At 43.6% G+C, this 14,636-nt stretch overlaps 2 protein-coding genes across 2 annotated transcripts in view; one reads left to right on the top strand and one right to left on the bottom strand.

The window, feature by feature from the left end:
- Positions 1-14,636, top strand: part of PRUNE2 (prune homolog 2 with BCH domain) — a 554,668-nt gene that overhangs the window by 200,369 nt on the left and 339,663 nt on the right. The window lies entirely within an intron of this gene.
- Positions 1-14,636, bottom strand: part of LOC128979594 (polycomb group RING finger protein 3-like) — a 28,330-nt gene that overhangs the window by 12,547 nt on the left and 1,147 nt on the right. Inside the window, exons 2-4 of the mRNA XM_054397898.1 lie at positions 13,368-13,423; positions 12,369-12,479; positions 11,553-11,641 (exon numbers count right to left, since the gene is read on the bottom strand). Coding sequence (XP_054253873.1) covers positions 11,553-11,641; positions 12,369-12,479; positions 13,368-13,423 — 256 coding nt within the window. The remainder of the gene's footprint in view (positions 1-11,552; positions 11,642-12,368; positions 12,480-13,367; positions 13,424-14,636) is intronic.

Raw genomic sequence — 14,636 nt, 5'->3', positions numbered from 1 at the left:
TTAAGGCCTTCTGCCCAGCCGAGCCTGTAGTGGACACTGACCACGTGCCAGAAGGAACCAAGGATAAATCCTTAATTGAAGTGGGCCAACCTGTACTGGTTAAACTGCCATCTATAGGGACTGTGCCGCTGACATTGACTAAGCCCAGAGGCTTATATGCCTGGGAAACCCTGGACGCCAATGGGACGACCCACCACATCAGTGCCCAGTGGATTGTCCCCAACTATTGACTGTCAAACCAAGCAACTACATGCCGAGGACCTGGTTCCAGCACATCAACCAAGACCAGAACCACCTACATGGGACAGAGGCATATCACTGGACACATGGCCTCCAGTCATGGACTCAGAGCAGCTAAGGCTCTACCTTGAACTTTATTAATACTCTTACACAGACTCTAGATACAGAGCAATCGTTACTTGCTCGTATCACTGTGTAGCATTGTTAAATATTGTTGTTGTTTGGTATATGGGATATGCACCCATCACCAGTCAGGGGAAACCACTGTATTGATGTGCAAAACATTGTATTTGATATGTAAGCCATTATTCCTGTTTAAGCTAGAGTTCTCAGTGTGCCCTCACTAAGGGCATTTCTTGCCCTGAGATCACTTGCCCCACTGGGGTCAGGGGGTGGTCTGTGGTGGTAAGGCCATGACACATGGCCCAGTACAAATCCAGACAGGCCTTAAGATGTCTAGACAGGTCCTTTTCTCTCCCCTCCTTCCCGCCACAATAACAGGGCAACACAGGAAAAGGAACAAAGGAGACAGGGCCTTGCCTGTCTGGTAAACAAGATGCCCATCTGGAGTCAGAGCACGTAAGCTTCCCCAGATATGAGGTCCTTGCCTCTGCCTTTTATGGTCATAGCCTGGCAGAACGCTTTCCATTGGGCGGCTACATGTTAGCTTTAGTGCCCCATTGGACCAAGTGACCTCTGGCATTTTGCATAAATGCAAGTGGCTAGGTAGCCTAGGGGCCTTGCTCAGATCAGCCTTGCTCAGATCCTCCTCGCTTAGATCCGCCTCACTCAAATCAGCCTTGCTCTTGCTTGCTGAAGCCATGCTCAAGCCTTGCTCAAGCCTTGCTCAGATCTGCTGAAGCCTCGCCTCGCTTCAAGCCTTCTTGTCTCGAGTGTCCTGCCTTGCTTCGAGTGTCTGGTCCAGAGCCCTGGGATAAAGCCTGAGCCTCAAATTGGATTACAAACCGACAGTTTCTGGAGCCTGTCAGCAGAGAGAGCGAGCTAGGGACCATCTCCAAATTCCTACTCTAATCCTTGTGAGTAAACCCGGCCTGCTCATATCTTTCTAAGGGTTATTGGTTGGCCTTTGGTTTATAAGTGGGTGAAGCTATGTGTGTCATAGCTTTTTCCAGTCTCTGAACTCTCTAAATTGTACCAAAATTGCCGTAAGCATCCAGGAAGAATTCGAATTCACGACCGAATGGAACCTGTAAATAATTTTATCAGTTTTGTACATAGTTTTGGGGTGGGTTTTTTGGGAAAATAAAAATAACTATATTTTATAATTCCCGCCTTGTTAATTTAACCCAAACTAATACACCCGCACGGTTAAACAGGGAACTGCTGGGCAAACTCGAGTGGAGGAAGAGAGTCTATAGATCATGGAAGAAGGGGCTGGTCACTTGGGAGGAATACAAGACTGTTGTCAGAGAATGTAGGGAGGCACCTAGGAAAGCTAAGGCCTCCTTGGAAGTAAACCTTGCACGAGAGGTCAAAGTCAACAGAAAGGGCTTCTTCAAATACGTTGCAGACAAAACTAACACTAGAGGCGATGTAGGCCTACTGATGAATGAGGTGGGTGTCCTGGTGACAGAGGATACAAAGACGACAGATTTACTGAATGCCTTCTTTGACTATACTGATGGAGACTGTCCTCAGGAGCCCCAGACCCCTGAAGCCCCAGAGCATGTCAGGATAAAGAAAGAGTTTGCCTTGGTTGATGAGGACTGGGTTAGGGATCAATTAAGCAATCCGAACATGTATAAATCCATGGGTCTTGATAGGGTGCACCCACAGGTGCTGAGGGATCTGGCAGAAGTCATTGCTAGGTCACTCTCCATCATCTTTGGTAAGTCATGGGAAACAGGAGAAGTGCTGGAGGACTGGAGGAAACCAAATGTCACTCCAGTCTTCAAAAAGGGCAATAAGGAGGACCCAGGTAACTATACATTGGTCATCCTCACTTCCATCCCTGGGAAGGTAATGGAGCAACTTATCATTGCTGCTGTCTCTAGGCATATGAAGGATAAGAAGGTCATTGGGAGCAGTCAACATGGTTTTACCAAGGGGAAGTCATGGCTATCAACTTGATAGCCTTTTATGAGGACATAACCAGGTAGATAGATGATGGTAGTGCAGGGGATGTGGTTTATCTTGACCTCAGGAAAGCATTTAACAGCATCCTGGCAGCTAAACTGAGGAAGCCTGGTCTGGATGATCAGGTAGCGAGGTGGATTTGGATCCTACTTGGAGGCGTGTATCCAGTGGAGTTCCTCAGGGGTTCGTACTGGAACCAGTACTATTCAATATATTCATCAACAACCTCGATGAGGGAACAGAGAGCACTGTCAGCAAGTTTGCTGATGACACAAAACTGGGAGGAGTGGCTGACACACCTGAAGGCTGTGCTGCCATTCAGTGAGACCTGGACAGGATGGAGAATTGGGCATGGAGAAATTTAATGAAATTCAACAAGGACAAGTGCAGAGTCTTGCATCCGGGAAAGAACAACCCCACATACCAGTATAGGTTGGGGGCTGATCTGTTGGAGACCAGCTCTGGTGAAAGGGACCTGGGAGTCCTGGTGGGCAACAGGATGACCATGCGCCAGCAATGTGTCCTTTGTGGCTAAGAAGGCCAATGGCATCCTGGGGTGTATTAGAAGGAGTGCGGATAGTAGGTCAAGAGAGGTTCTCCTCGCCCTCTACTCTGCCCTGCTGAGGCCGCATCTGGAATATTGTGCCCAGTTCTGGGTCCCTCAGTTCCAGAAGGACAGGGAACTGATTGAAAGAGTCCAGAGCAGAGCCACAAAGATGATTAAGGGAGCAGAACATCTCCCTTATGAGGAAAGGCTGAGGGAGACGAGTCCGTTTAGCTTGGAGAAGAGGAGACTGAGGGGTGACCTCATTCATGTTTATAAATATGTGGAGGGCGAGTGTCAGGACAATGGATCTAGGCTCTTCTCAGTGATGTCCAATGATAAGGCAACGGGTGCAAGCTGGAGCATAGGAGGTTCCACATAAACATAACGAAAAACTTTTTTTCACTGTGAGGGTGACAGAACACTGGAACAGGGTGCCCAGAGAGGTTTTGGAGCCTCCTTCTCTGGTTAAATCCTCTGAATCCACAATAAGGACTAAACCTCACCAAGACTGCACTGCCTTTTAACTTTGGAGGCAAAAGGTGACTGCACCACCACTCCAAGGAAACCAGTTGAGATTGTGATTGTGGTCAAGGGGTGGATTGTGGCAGGAACAGCTGCCCTGACAGAAACCTGATAAAGGGCTGAGGCTTGCCCTTACCCTGCTTTCGTGTGGTTCCAAATAATTAGAAATGACCACAATGCACTCTTGACTTCAGGTATAAATGGAGTCCTGCTACAGAGCCATTTTGAGTTGGTCTCCATGCAGCAAGCAGCCTGGCAGTTGGATCCTCTCCCCTTAGAATGGGATGCCATCTAAGGATACTTCCACGGAATGAGTGAAACCTCAGCCCCCCCCTTGGGTGAGTGCATATTTTAGGTACCTTTGAGCGGGAGGTTTCCCTTTTATGAGTGAGTGCACACACATTTTTGGTTCATCTTTCGAGAAAGAATATTCCTTAAAGCTTGAGGTTAAAGCCTAATTGGTTGTCTAGCAGTATATTCCCATCTGACATCATTGCTGTCTGTTTTGTGGGTGCCTCTGTGACAGAGCTCAGGCCCAATTACGATAAACAGCTGTTGTAAGGAGTTAAGGAGTTAAGTTTGTTTATCTCGAGATGTTTTGTCTCACCATTCTCCTAGGAAGATAGCTGCTTATCTACAAGTAACAGCTGATAAACAGACAAGGCCCCAGGTTCCACGTTAGAGTGTTATAATGCAAGCTGGGGTTCACTGCGACAGTTTTACGGGTCTTTTGATGGAGAGGATCCTCTTAGGATGACTGACGCAGCAGTTTAGAGCCAAAAGAGCATGCAACTAACCGTGGGACCGGGACTGACACACATAACTAACTATGGGAATGTGCTACATCATATGAAATATGTTGCCCAGACAGCAGAGAACTAAGAACTAAAGGAAATTATGGACATGGGGTGGTTGGATTAGCTTTTGAATTAGTTTTTATATTACTGTTGACTACAAAGTCTGTTGCAATCTGTATTGATAATTGTCATTTTGACTACTATCTTTTCTGCTTTATTGTTTTATAGTAAGTCTATGCTAAGCCAAATATTGATCCAACAGATACATTTAGCAAATCCAACTGGACAATTGGAAACACATTTGGGCAAGGAGGAAAAGAAATACAGTATAAGGGATACTTCCGGAATTGATATTATATGAGCATGATTTGGGATTCCATGTTGAGTGACTATAGTCACGGGGTGGACAATGTGGTGAAACCACCTAGCTGGCCATGGGATAGGGGGCAGAGCGTGGCTCTGTGGATATTTATTTGCAGGTCAGGGTCAACCAACAACAAAAGATTATGTCAAACAACAGAAATACAGGCTACCATAAAAGTTATTAAAAGGCATCAATCTTTTAAACAAAACCCATTATCTGTCTTTATTGACAGTGATTAGGTTGATGATGGAATAAAATGCTAGACTTATGACTGAGAGAAAGTGGGACGGAAAATACACAACGAAAGATCAATTGCAATGAAAGATAACCAAAGGCTCATTTTATAAGCTCAGAGAGACAATGGGAATAATATATGAGCATGTTAAAGCACATCAGAGACTGAAAACAATACTGCAAATCTGTTTAGTGAGCAAATAGATCAGTTGACTCAGAATAATTCCTGCTAACTGGGCAGAAAAATGACTGAACTGCCAGACTCAAGGGGTTGAGACAAGCAGCATGAAATCCAGCTGGAGGCCAGTCATGAATGGTGTACCCCAGGGGTTGATACTGTTGACAAAGCATTCTTCCTTCAATTACAGGAAAAATCACACTCACAGACATTGATCATGATGAGAGACTACAATAACCCCAACATTTGCTAGAAAAGCAGCACAGCAACGTGTAAGCAGTCTAGTAGACTCTTGGTATGCATTGAGGATAATTACTTAATCCAGGTGTGTGGTGGTTTTAAGGCTGTGCCTTTAATTTTTTCTCACAGAGTTCGAGCAGAAAGGTAAAAGAATGCAAATAAATCACAACTGGGTGTAAGAAAGCAAAATAATGATTATTCTAAACACTTCCATTGGAGAGATAGAAACGTTTAAGAGTCAGTACTCAAAACAAAAGTACAGGCAGTCTCTCAGTCTGTCTGGTGTTTCTCTGCTGGGCAGTCTGCGTTTCTCTTCTGGCCTTTTGCTTTCCAAAGATAGCACACACACCCACATACTGACCTTGAAAAGCTAAGTTTAACAACCTCTCTGCTTCTTGGCTTTCTTCCTTCTGCCAGGGGGGTCTGGGGAAGGCAGGGAAAAGAGGCAGGGCCCCTCTGGGGGGCTTTGTTGTGGTTTTCTTCTGTTAATTGTACATATTTGTAAATGTTGTGAATAGTGTATATTTGTACATATTCATTGCATTTCATTATAGATTGTAGCTTTGCTTGTAAAACACAGCTTCATTTGCTTCTGAACTGAGCTAGTCTGGAGTTGTTAATGTGGGAGGGGAATTTCAGCCCACCACACTACAACACAAGTCATAGACAACCTATCCAGAGGAGAAGGGTTACTGGACGCCTTGCTTACTAACACAGATGAACTGCCCAGATACGTATGGATGAGCAGAATTTGGCAAGGGATGCAAAGAATAAGAACAGGGGCTTTCACAGGTAAGTCGGCCAGAAAAGGAAGATTAAAGAAAATGTACCCCTAGGAGAACTAGTGACAACCAACATGGAAAGGCAGAGGTACTCAACAATATTTTTGCCTCAGTTTTCAATGGTAATCTCTTTTCTCACATCTGTCAAGCCCCCGAAATATCAAGACAAGGACTGGGGGAATGAAGTTCCTCCCTTTGTAGGAGATGAGGTTCAAGACCACCTGAAGAACCTGAACATACACAAGTCCATGGGACTCGATGAGATCCAGAATTCCCAGAATCCTGAGGGAACTGGCTGATGTAGTTGCCAAGCCATTCTCCATCATATGAGAAAACTCATGGCGGCCAGGCAAAGTCCTCAGTGACTGGAAAAAGGACCTGACTAATCTAGTGGCCTTTTATGATGGAGTGACTGCATCAATGGACAAGGGAAGAGCTACAGACATCATCTACCTGGACTTCTGTAAAGTCTTTGATATAGTCACCCACAACATTCTTGCCTCAAAATTAGAGAGATATGGGTTTGATGGAAGGACTGTTAGGTGGATAAGAAACTGGCTGGACGGCCATGTCCAAAGAGTTTCAGTCAATGGCTGAATGTTCAAGTGGATACCAGTAATGAGTGGTGTCCCTTATGGGTCCGTACTGGAACCAATATTATTTGAGTGGGATAGAGTGCACTCTCAGCTAGTTTAGAGACAATGCCAAGCTGAGTGGTAGAGTTGATTTACTAGAGGGAAGGGATACCATCCAGAAGGTCCTTGACAGGCTTGAGAAGTAGGTCCCTGTGAACCTGAAGAAGTTCCACAAATCCAAGTGCCAGGTCCTGCACCTATGTTGAGGCAGTCTCCAAAATCAGTATAGACTGGGGGCTGAATGGCTTAAGAGCTGCTTGGGGGTACTGGTAGACAAAACATTGGGCATGAGCCAGCAGTGCATGCTTGCAGCCCAGAAAGCCAATCATATCCTGGGCTACATCAAAAGGAGTATGGCCACCAGGTTAAGAGAGGTCATGCATCCAGTTCTGGGGTCCTCAGTACAAGACAGACATTGACCTGTTAGAGTGGGTCCACTGAAAGGCCACGAAAATGATCATAGGGCTGGAATGTCTCTCCTCTGAGGAAAATCTGAGAGTGTTTTGTTTTTTTTTTTTTAGCCTAGAGAAGAGAAGGCTCCAGGGAGACCTTATTATGACTTTTCAATATGCAAAGGGGGCTTCTAAGAAAGATGGAGAGGGACTTTTTACCAGGGCCTGTAGTGACAGGACAAGGGACAACAGTTTTAAACTGAAAGAGGGTAAGTTTAGATTGGATATAAGTAAGAAATTTTTTATGATGAGGATAGTGAGACACTGGAATAGGTTGTTCAGAGAAGTTGTGGATGTCCCATTATTGAAAGTGTTCAAGGTCAGGTTGGATGGGGCTTTGAACAACCTAATGTAGTGAAAGATGTCATTGTCCATGACAGGGGAGTTGAACTAGATGATCTTTGAAGGTCCCTTTCAACCCAAACCATTCTACGGTTCTATACTGAGACTGATACAATTTAACATTTTCCTTAATGTCTTGAGTAATCGGGCAGAGTGCACTCTCAGCATGTTTCCAGATGATACAAAACCCAAAGGAGAGGTTGATATGCTTAATTGTTTTTGCTGTCACTTAGAAGGGCTTTGATAGACTGAAGAAATGGGCTGACAGGAACCTCATGAAATTAAGCAAAAGAAAATGCCAAGTCCTACACCTAAGGAGAAATAACCCCAGGCACCAGTACAGGCTGGAGGCTGGCTGACTGGAAAGCAGCTGTGAAGAAAACGACCTGGGAGTCCCGTTTGACTTCAAGTTGAACATGAGTTGGCAATGCACCCTTGCAGCAAACAAGGAAAACAGTATCCTGAGCTGAATTAAGAAAAGAATTGCCAGTAGACTGAGGAAGGTTGTTTTTGCTGTTTACTCAGCAATGGTGAGCACACCTGGAGTCCTGTGTCCCCAGCTCAAGGACATGGTCACACTGGACAGAGTCCAGCAAAGAGTTCGTTAAGATATTGGATCATCTGACATTGGAGAAGAGGCTGAGAGAGCTGAGATTGTTTAATCTGGAGAATAGAAGACTCAGAGGGGATCTTACCAATGTCTACAAATACCTGATGGGGGGCAGTAAAGAAGGTGTAACTAGACTTCAGTGGTATCCAGTGAAGGAATCAATTGACACAAATTTAAATACAAGAGGGTGTATCACCTTTGGAAAAAAGGGGAGGTAACCCATGAAATCTTTAAGGATGTTGCTAGGTCACGTAGGGAAAAAATTAGAGAGGCAAAAGCCCATTTAGAGCTTAGACTGGCCACTGCTGTGAAAGACAATAAAAAGCATTTTTATAAACATATTAATGTTAAAAAGAGGGGCAAGAAAAACCTCCACTCTTTATTGGACTTGGAGGGGAATACTGTAACTAAAAATGAGGAAAAGGCAGAGGTACTAAATACCTTCTTTGCCTCAATTTTCAACAGTAAGATGGGAGGGCTTCAGGATAACTGGCCTCCTGAACTGGTAGATGGGGTCAGGGAGTAGTATAGTCCCCCTGTAATCCAGGAGGAAGCAGTTAGAGCCACTTGGATCCCCACAAGTCTATGGGACCAGATGGGATCCATCCTAGGGTAATGAGAGCTGGCAGATGAGCTCACCAAGCCACTCTCCATCATTTTTCAACAGTCCTGGCTCACTGGTGAGGTCCCAAATGACTGGAAGCTGGCCAATGTGATGTCCATCCACAAGAAGGGCTGGAAGGAGGAGCCAGGGCATTACAGGCCTGTCAGTCTGACCTCAGTGCCAGGCAAGACTATGGAACAGGTCATCTTGAGTGCAATCACACAGCACCTACAGGATGGCCAAGGGATCAGGCCATCCAGCATGGATTCAGGAGGGGCAGGTCCTGCCTGACCAACCTGATCTCCTTCTATGATCAGGTGACCCACCTGGTGGATGTAGGGAAGGCTGTGGATGTAGTCTACCTGGACTTCAGCAAGGCCTTTGACATTATCCCCCATAGCAAACTCCTGGCCAAGCTGGCAGCCCACGGCTTGGACAGCAGCACTCTGTGCTGGGTTAAGAACTGGCTGGAGGTCTGGGCCCAGAGAGTGGTGGTGAATGGTGCCACTTCCAGCTGGCAGCCAGTCACTAGTGGTGTCCCCCAGGGATCAGCGTTGGGCCCAATCCTGTTTAATATCTTTATTGATGATATGGACAAGGGGGTTGAGTCCATCATCAGTAAGTTTGCAGATGACACCAAGTTGGGAGCAGGTGTTGATCTGTTAGAGGTAGGAGGGCTGGGTCAGAGTGGCTGGAGAGCAGCCAGGCAGAAAGGGACCTGGGGGTATTGGTTGACAGTAGGCTGAACATGAGCCAGCAGTGTGCCCAGGTGGCCAAGAAGGCCAATGGCATCCTGGCCTGTATCAGGAATAGTGTGGCCAGCAGGACCAGGGAAGTCATTCTGCCCCTGTACTCAGCACTGGTTAGGCCACACCTTGAGTACTGTGTGCAGTTCTGGGCCCCTCAGTTTAAGAAAGATGTTGAGTTGCTCGAACGTGTCCAGAGAAGGGCAACAAAGCTGGTGAGGGGTCTGGAGCACAAGCCCTATGAGGAGAGGCTGAGGGAGCTGGGGTTGTTTAGCCTGGAGAAGAGGAGGCTCAGGGGAGACCTTATTGCCCTCTACAACTACCTGAAGGGTGATTGTAGCCAGGTGGTGGTTGGTCTCTTCTCCCAGGCAACCAGTGACAGAACAAGAGGACAGAGTCTCAAGCTGCGCCAGGGGAGGTTTAGGCTGGATGTTAGGAAGAAATTCTTCACAGGAAGAGTGATCACCCATTGGAATGGGCTGCCCAGGGAGGTGGTGGAGTCACCATCCCTGAAAGTGTTTAAAATAAGACTGGATGAGGCAGTTAATGCCATAGTTTAGTTGAATTAGATGGTGTTGGGTTGGACTTGATGATCCCGAAGGTCTTTTCCAACCTGGTTAATTCTGTGATTCTCTAAATACTTTTTTACTGTAAGGGTAACTGAGCACTGGATCAGGCTGGCTAGATAGGTTGTGGAGTCTCCATCTGTGAAGATATTCAGAACTAGACTTTACATTGTCCTGTGCAACCTCATCTAATTAACCCAGCTTTCAGCAGGGGAGTTGGACTAAACGATCCCCTATTGGGTTCTGTATTGGGACCAGTGCTGTTCAATATCTTCATCAGTGATCTAGACAGCAAGATTGAATGCACCCTCAGCAAGTTTGCTGATGGTACCAAGCTAAGTGGTGTGGTTGATATGCCTGAGGGATGGAATGCCATCCAGAGGGACCTAGACAGGCTAGAGAAGTGGGCTCAGAACCTCATGAGGTTCTATAAAGCGAAGTGCAAGGTCATGAACCTGGGTTGGGGCAATCCTCGGTGTCTGTACAGGCTGGGGGATGATGAGATTGAGAGCAGCACAAAAGGACTCAAGGGTACTGGTGGATGAGAAGCTGGACATGAGCCAGCAATGTGCACCTGCAGCCCAGAAGGCAAATCATATCCTGGGCTGCATCAAAAGAAGAGTGGCCAGCAGATCAAGAGATGTGATTATGCCACCCTGCTTTGGTGAGACCTCACCTGGAGTACTGTGTTCAGCTCTGGAGTTCTCAACACAAGGACAGGCTGAGAGAGCTGGAGTTGTTCAGCCTGGAGAAGAGAAGGCAACGGGGAGACAATTTACAGTCACCCACAACATTTTTGCCTTAAAAATCGGAGGAAAAAAACCATGGCAACTGAATGAGGAACCATGACCACATATGAGACTGGAAAAGGTATAAAACATCAAAGGTAACAGGGAAATTTGAAGCTTCCCCACCGATCAAGGCATTCAGGGCCAGTGAGACATCATTTGGATCCACGATGTTAACTATCTCCTCTTTTGGTATTTCTTTATTTTTTCCTCCTTTTCCATATTTCTGTCTTTTCCCCCAGCACATGTAAGTGAAATAAAATTCAAGTGCTTTTCCCAGCCAACTACTCAGTTCCTTCTTGTTTACTCTCAGGGAATCCATAAAAGAACCATCTCTTCTGCAGAAGTGGATCAAGGCAGCTGCATGACCACAAAACTGTTGTGAAGGAAGAGCTATTTGAGAAAAAGCTTGAAGAATTTTCAGTGTGAGCTGACTTTGCTCCACTTAATTAGCATCATTTAAGCTGAAGCTCCCTCCCTTGGTTGGTCCCTCTGTATGAGCCACGTTGTAGCCATGGCCATTCCTGGCATAGACCCTGACTCACAGATTAGACTTTGTGGATTGAAGATGAAAGCCAACACAGAATTTAGCCAATATCCATGAAACTTAGAAATAATTATTATTATAAAACTTAAAGGAAAATCTCAAAATTTAATGTCTCCACAGCTACCTAAATAAAAAGCATGGAAAAACACTGTATCTTTTCTCTGTCACTTTCAGAAGGAAATAAGTTAATCAAAGAAAAATGATTTAAATTGGAAATATAAAATAAAACTAAGAAATGCCCTGTTTCAGAAGAAAGCCCACCTGTTCATCACTTCGATGATAGTCATTATCTTCTTCCTGCTTTTCTTCAGAAGTTTCTTTGTTTGAATTTTCATCTGGTTTAGTTTCACCTTTCAGAAGAAAGGAAAGCATTACAATATTTAAATTAGACCTATCAGATGACAAGTAAACCTGAAACAAAGTCAAGACTATGAGAGCAACTGTGGGTTTTTTTTGTTTGAGGTTTTGGTGTTTTGGTGTTTTTTTTTTAATAACTAGGCTTGTCAGAGTGTATTCTTCTCTTCTAACCAGTGTAACAGTTGAAAAGCAGATTTATTCTTGGTAGCAGAAATGTGGACAATAATCGAAAGCTTCTCAAAAAATCAGTTCAGGACACTGCTACAAATTGTAGTCAGGACTCTAAATTTTAGGAAAGCAAACTTCCAGCTCTTCAAAGAGTTGGTAAATAGGACCCCATGGGAAACAGCCCTCAGAGTCAAGGGAGCGGAACAGAGCTTGCAGATCTTTAAGGATGCTTTCCATAGAGTGCAACAGATCTCAATCCCCAGGTGTTAGAAATTGGGTAAGGAAGGCAAGAGACCACCATGGCTGAGTGGAGACCTGCTGGTCAAACTAAAGGGCAAGATGGGACAGGAAATGGAAGGAGGGATAGGCATCCTGGGAAGAGTATAGGGACGTTGCCGGGTTGTGTAGGGACAAGGTCAGGAAGGCCAAGGCGCAGCTGGAACTGAACTTGGCAAGGGCTTCTACAAGTACCATCTGAGGAACCTGACGATATACAAGTCCACGTCAGTCTGTGCCCCCACCCCAAGACAGAATACACATAAGGCCATTTACCATTGCGATGTGAATCTAGATGTTGCTTTGCAGAGCATGACTCCCCTTTGAGGTCCCCTGGTACTTCGATCCCCAGTTTGTGATAGAATTCCCTCTGCTTTTTCATTTCCGCTATTTAAAATTGCAAATATTAGTTATGCAATAATATTCTAGCACAATATTTATCAAGGTGTTCCAAAACTCTCATCTGATCTGTAAAGGAAGCTTGTCAGTCAGGAACTGGTATTAGCACTTTTTTGCTACTTCTCTACTCTTACTGCCATAATCAAGTTACCTAAGGTCTTATTTTTGAGAGGCAGAATACTACCAAGTCATTTGTAGAGCTATTATTGCACCATTCTGTTATTACATATAAAATACATTTTAAATTCTATACCATATTTTGTGGGTTTCCCCCTTCAATATTTATGTCCAAATACTGGGTTTGAATTTTTATCCACATATCTGATTTTCAATATCCTAGAATCAATTTTAAAATAATCTCTTTACCTAAACTTGCCTTTAAATGTCCAATAATGTCCTCACAGATTCATTATCAAAGATTATAAGAACACAAATGCAAAGGTATCTGCTAGCAAAGGATTTAAGTACATCTTAGGAGAAGAAAAATCCACTGAAACTAAAAGTTATGCTACATTAGTATTCTACTCTGAGAACTCTGCAAAGCTGTCAAAAAGACATGGATGTGTACACAGTTTATTAAAGGATGTATGGCAAATTATATAATGCCACCATGAACAAGTTGTAGTGCTATTTATGTTTACATAATGTTACTTTTCCCTGAAATAACACCAGGATTTTAATTTCTGAAGTATTTTTCAGTAACACTGCTGGTAAAAGTATAAAATTTTAAAAAGCACTGAAGTATAGAGGAGACGTAGTGCTACAACTGTAACATCCCTTCGTGAACATATTCCTCACTTCCTGCTTTTGTTAATGTAAAGGAACTATATGTAAATCTAACATTCAGTAAACATAGGTCATACCAGAAAAACTTACCTTCTTGGAGTCCTGGCACAAGTTTGTAAACAATATCTTGCATTGTTCTATCATGACTAGCAGGAAAAAGAAAAAGAAAAAACGAAGGCTCAAATCTCTTAAAGAGAATCGGTATTAAATTGACTCTATAAACCTCTACAGTCTTGTAAGAAATAAAAATATCTTGAATTACTGAAATATCAAACATGAGATAACTGTAAGAAAAAAGGATGGTAGAAAGGATGATCTTTATCCTGTGAGAGATGCAATACATCTGCATGTGTATTAGCAGTAACTCAAAACTACTTGATAATTTTAACAAAAGCTTTTAAAATTTATTTTCTGTTTCTAAACAATAGACACTTTTCTGTTTCTAGAACTAGATTATTTCTTACCCCTTTTAATTAATCTCTCGTGTTTAGTTAACAATATAGAGCTTTTTAAAAATACGAGGAAAAAAGCCTATGGGGAAAAAAAGAAGAGAACAAAGAGGAAAACAAAGGAGAGAAAATTTGCATTTGTTCTTATAATCCAGAATTTTACCCAAGAGAAACATCATGTAGCTCAAAAGCCCATCTAGCACATGAGGAAGCAAATGATGGGGAAGCAAGACTGATTAATATTCTAAACACTGATGCTTTCAACCAAAGTTTAACTATAATATGCCATTTCCTGGATTACTCTAAAAGAAGTCATTGCCTGAAAGGACCAAAACTTTACCCTGACTTCCAAACTATAAATAAAATCCAGTACAAGCTAAAACGTCAGTCTCAGCTGCTACCATGGCATTAAGCCCCAGAAGAGTTTACAATAGCAAACTCCAGATTTGACTCTTGGGTTAAGATTTTCAAATGTCCAAAACCATTTCAATCTAAATGAATTATTTTAGCCACCAGCATGAAAGCAGAGGTGAGAATTTAATAGCATTCTTAATGATGAAACATGAGATGTGTTTGTTTTACTTATTCCCCAGATGAATGGGGATAAATTAGATTATAGATTCTTGTAACTAAAGCATAATACAAAGTTCCTCCCTATTAATTGATTATTGAAGAAACCACAGACTTTCAAAAACAGGTTGGACAAAGGCTATCTGTTTTGATCTTTAAGGGACAGTATTTTGTAACTAGCCCAGGAAAATACTTCTCTAGGAGGACATCTTCATTTTTTTGAAGCAATAGAGCAAAGAACCTAGACTAAAGGGATCCATTTTTAAAAAGACAAAATACTATCCATTCAGTGTCCACAAACAACTGTCAAATCCACTTCTAACTACTCAATTTGAGGCTA

Source organism: Indicator indicator, chromosome Z (assembly GCF_027791375.1).
Source record: "Indicator indicator isolate 239-I01 chromosome Z, UM_Iind_1.1, whole genome shotgun sequence".
NCBI classification, from domain to species: Eukaryota; Metazoa; Chordata; class Aves; order Piciformes; family Indicatoridae; genus Indicator; species Indicator indicator.
The sequence above is the reverse complement of the archived record's forward strand: the minus strand, read 5'-3'. Positions and strand labels throughout refer to the sequence as shown.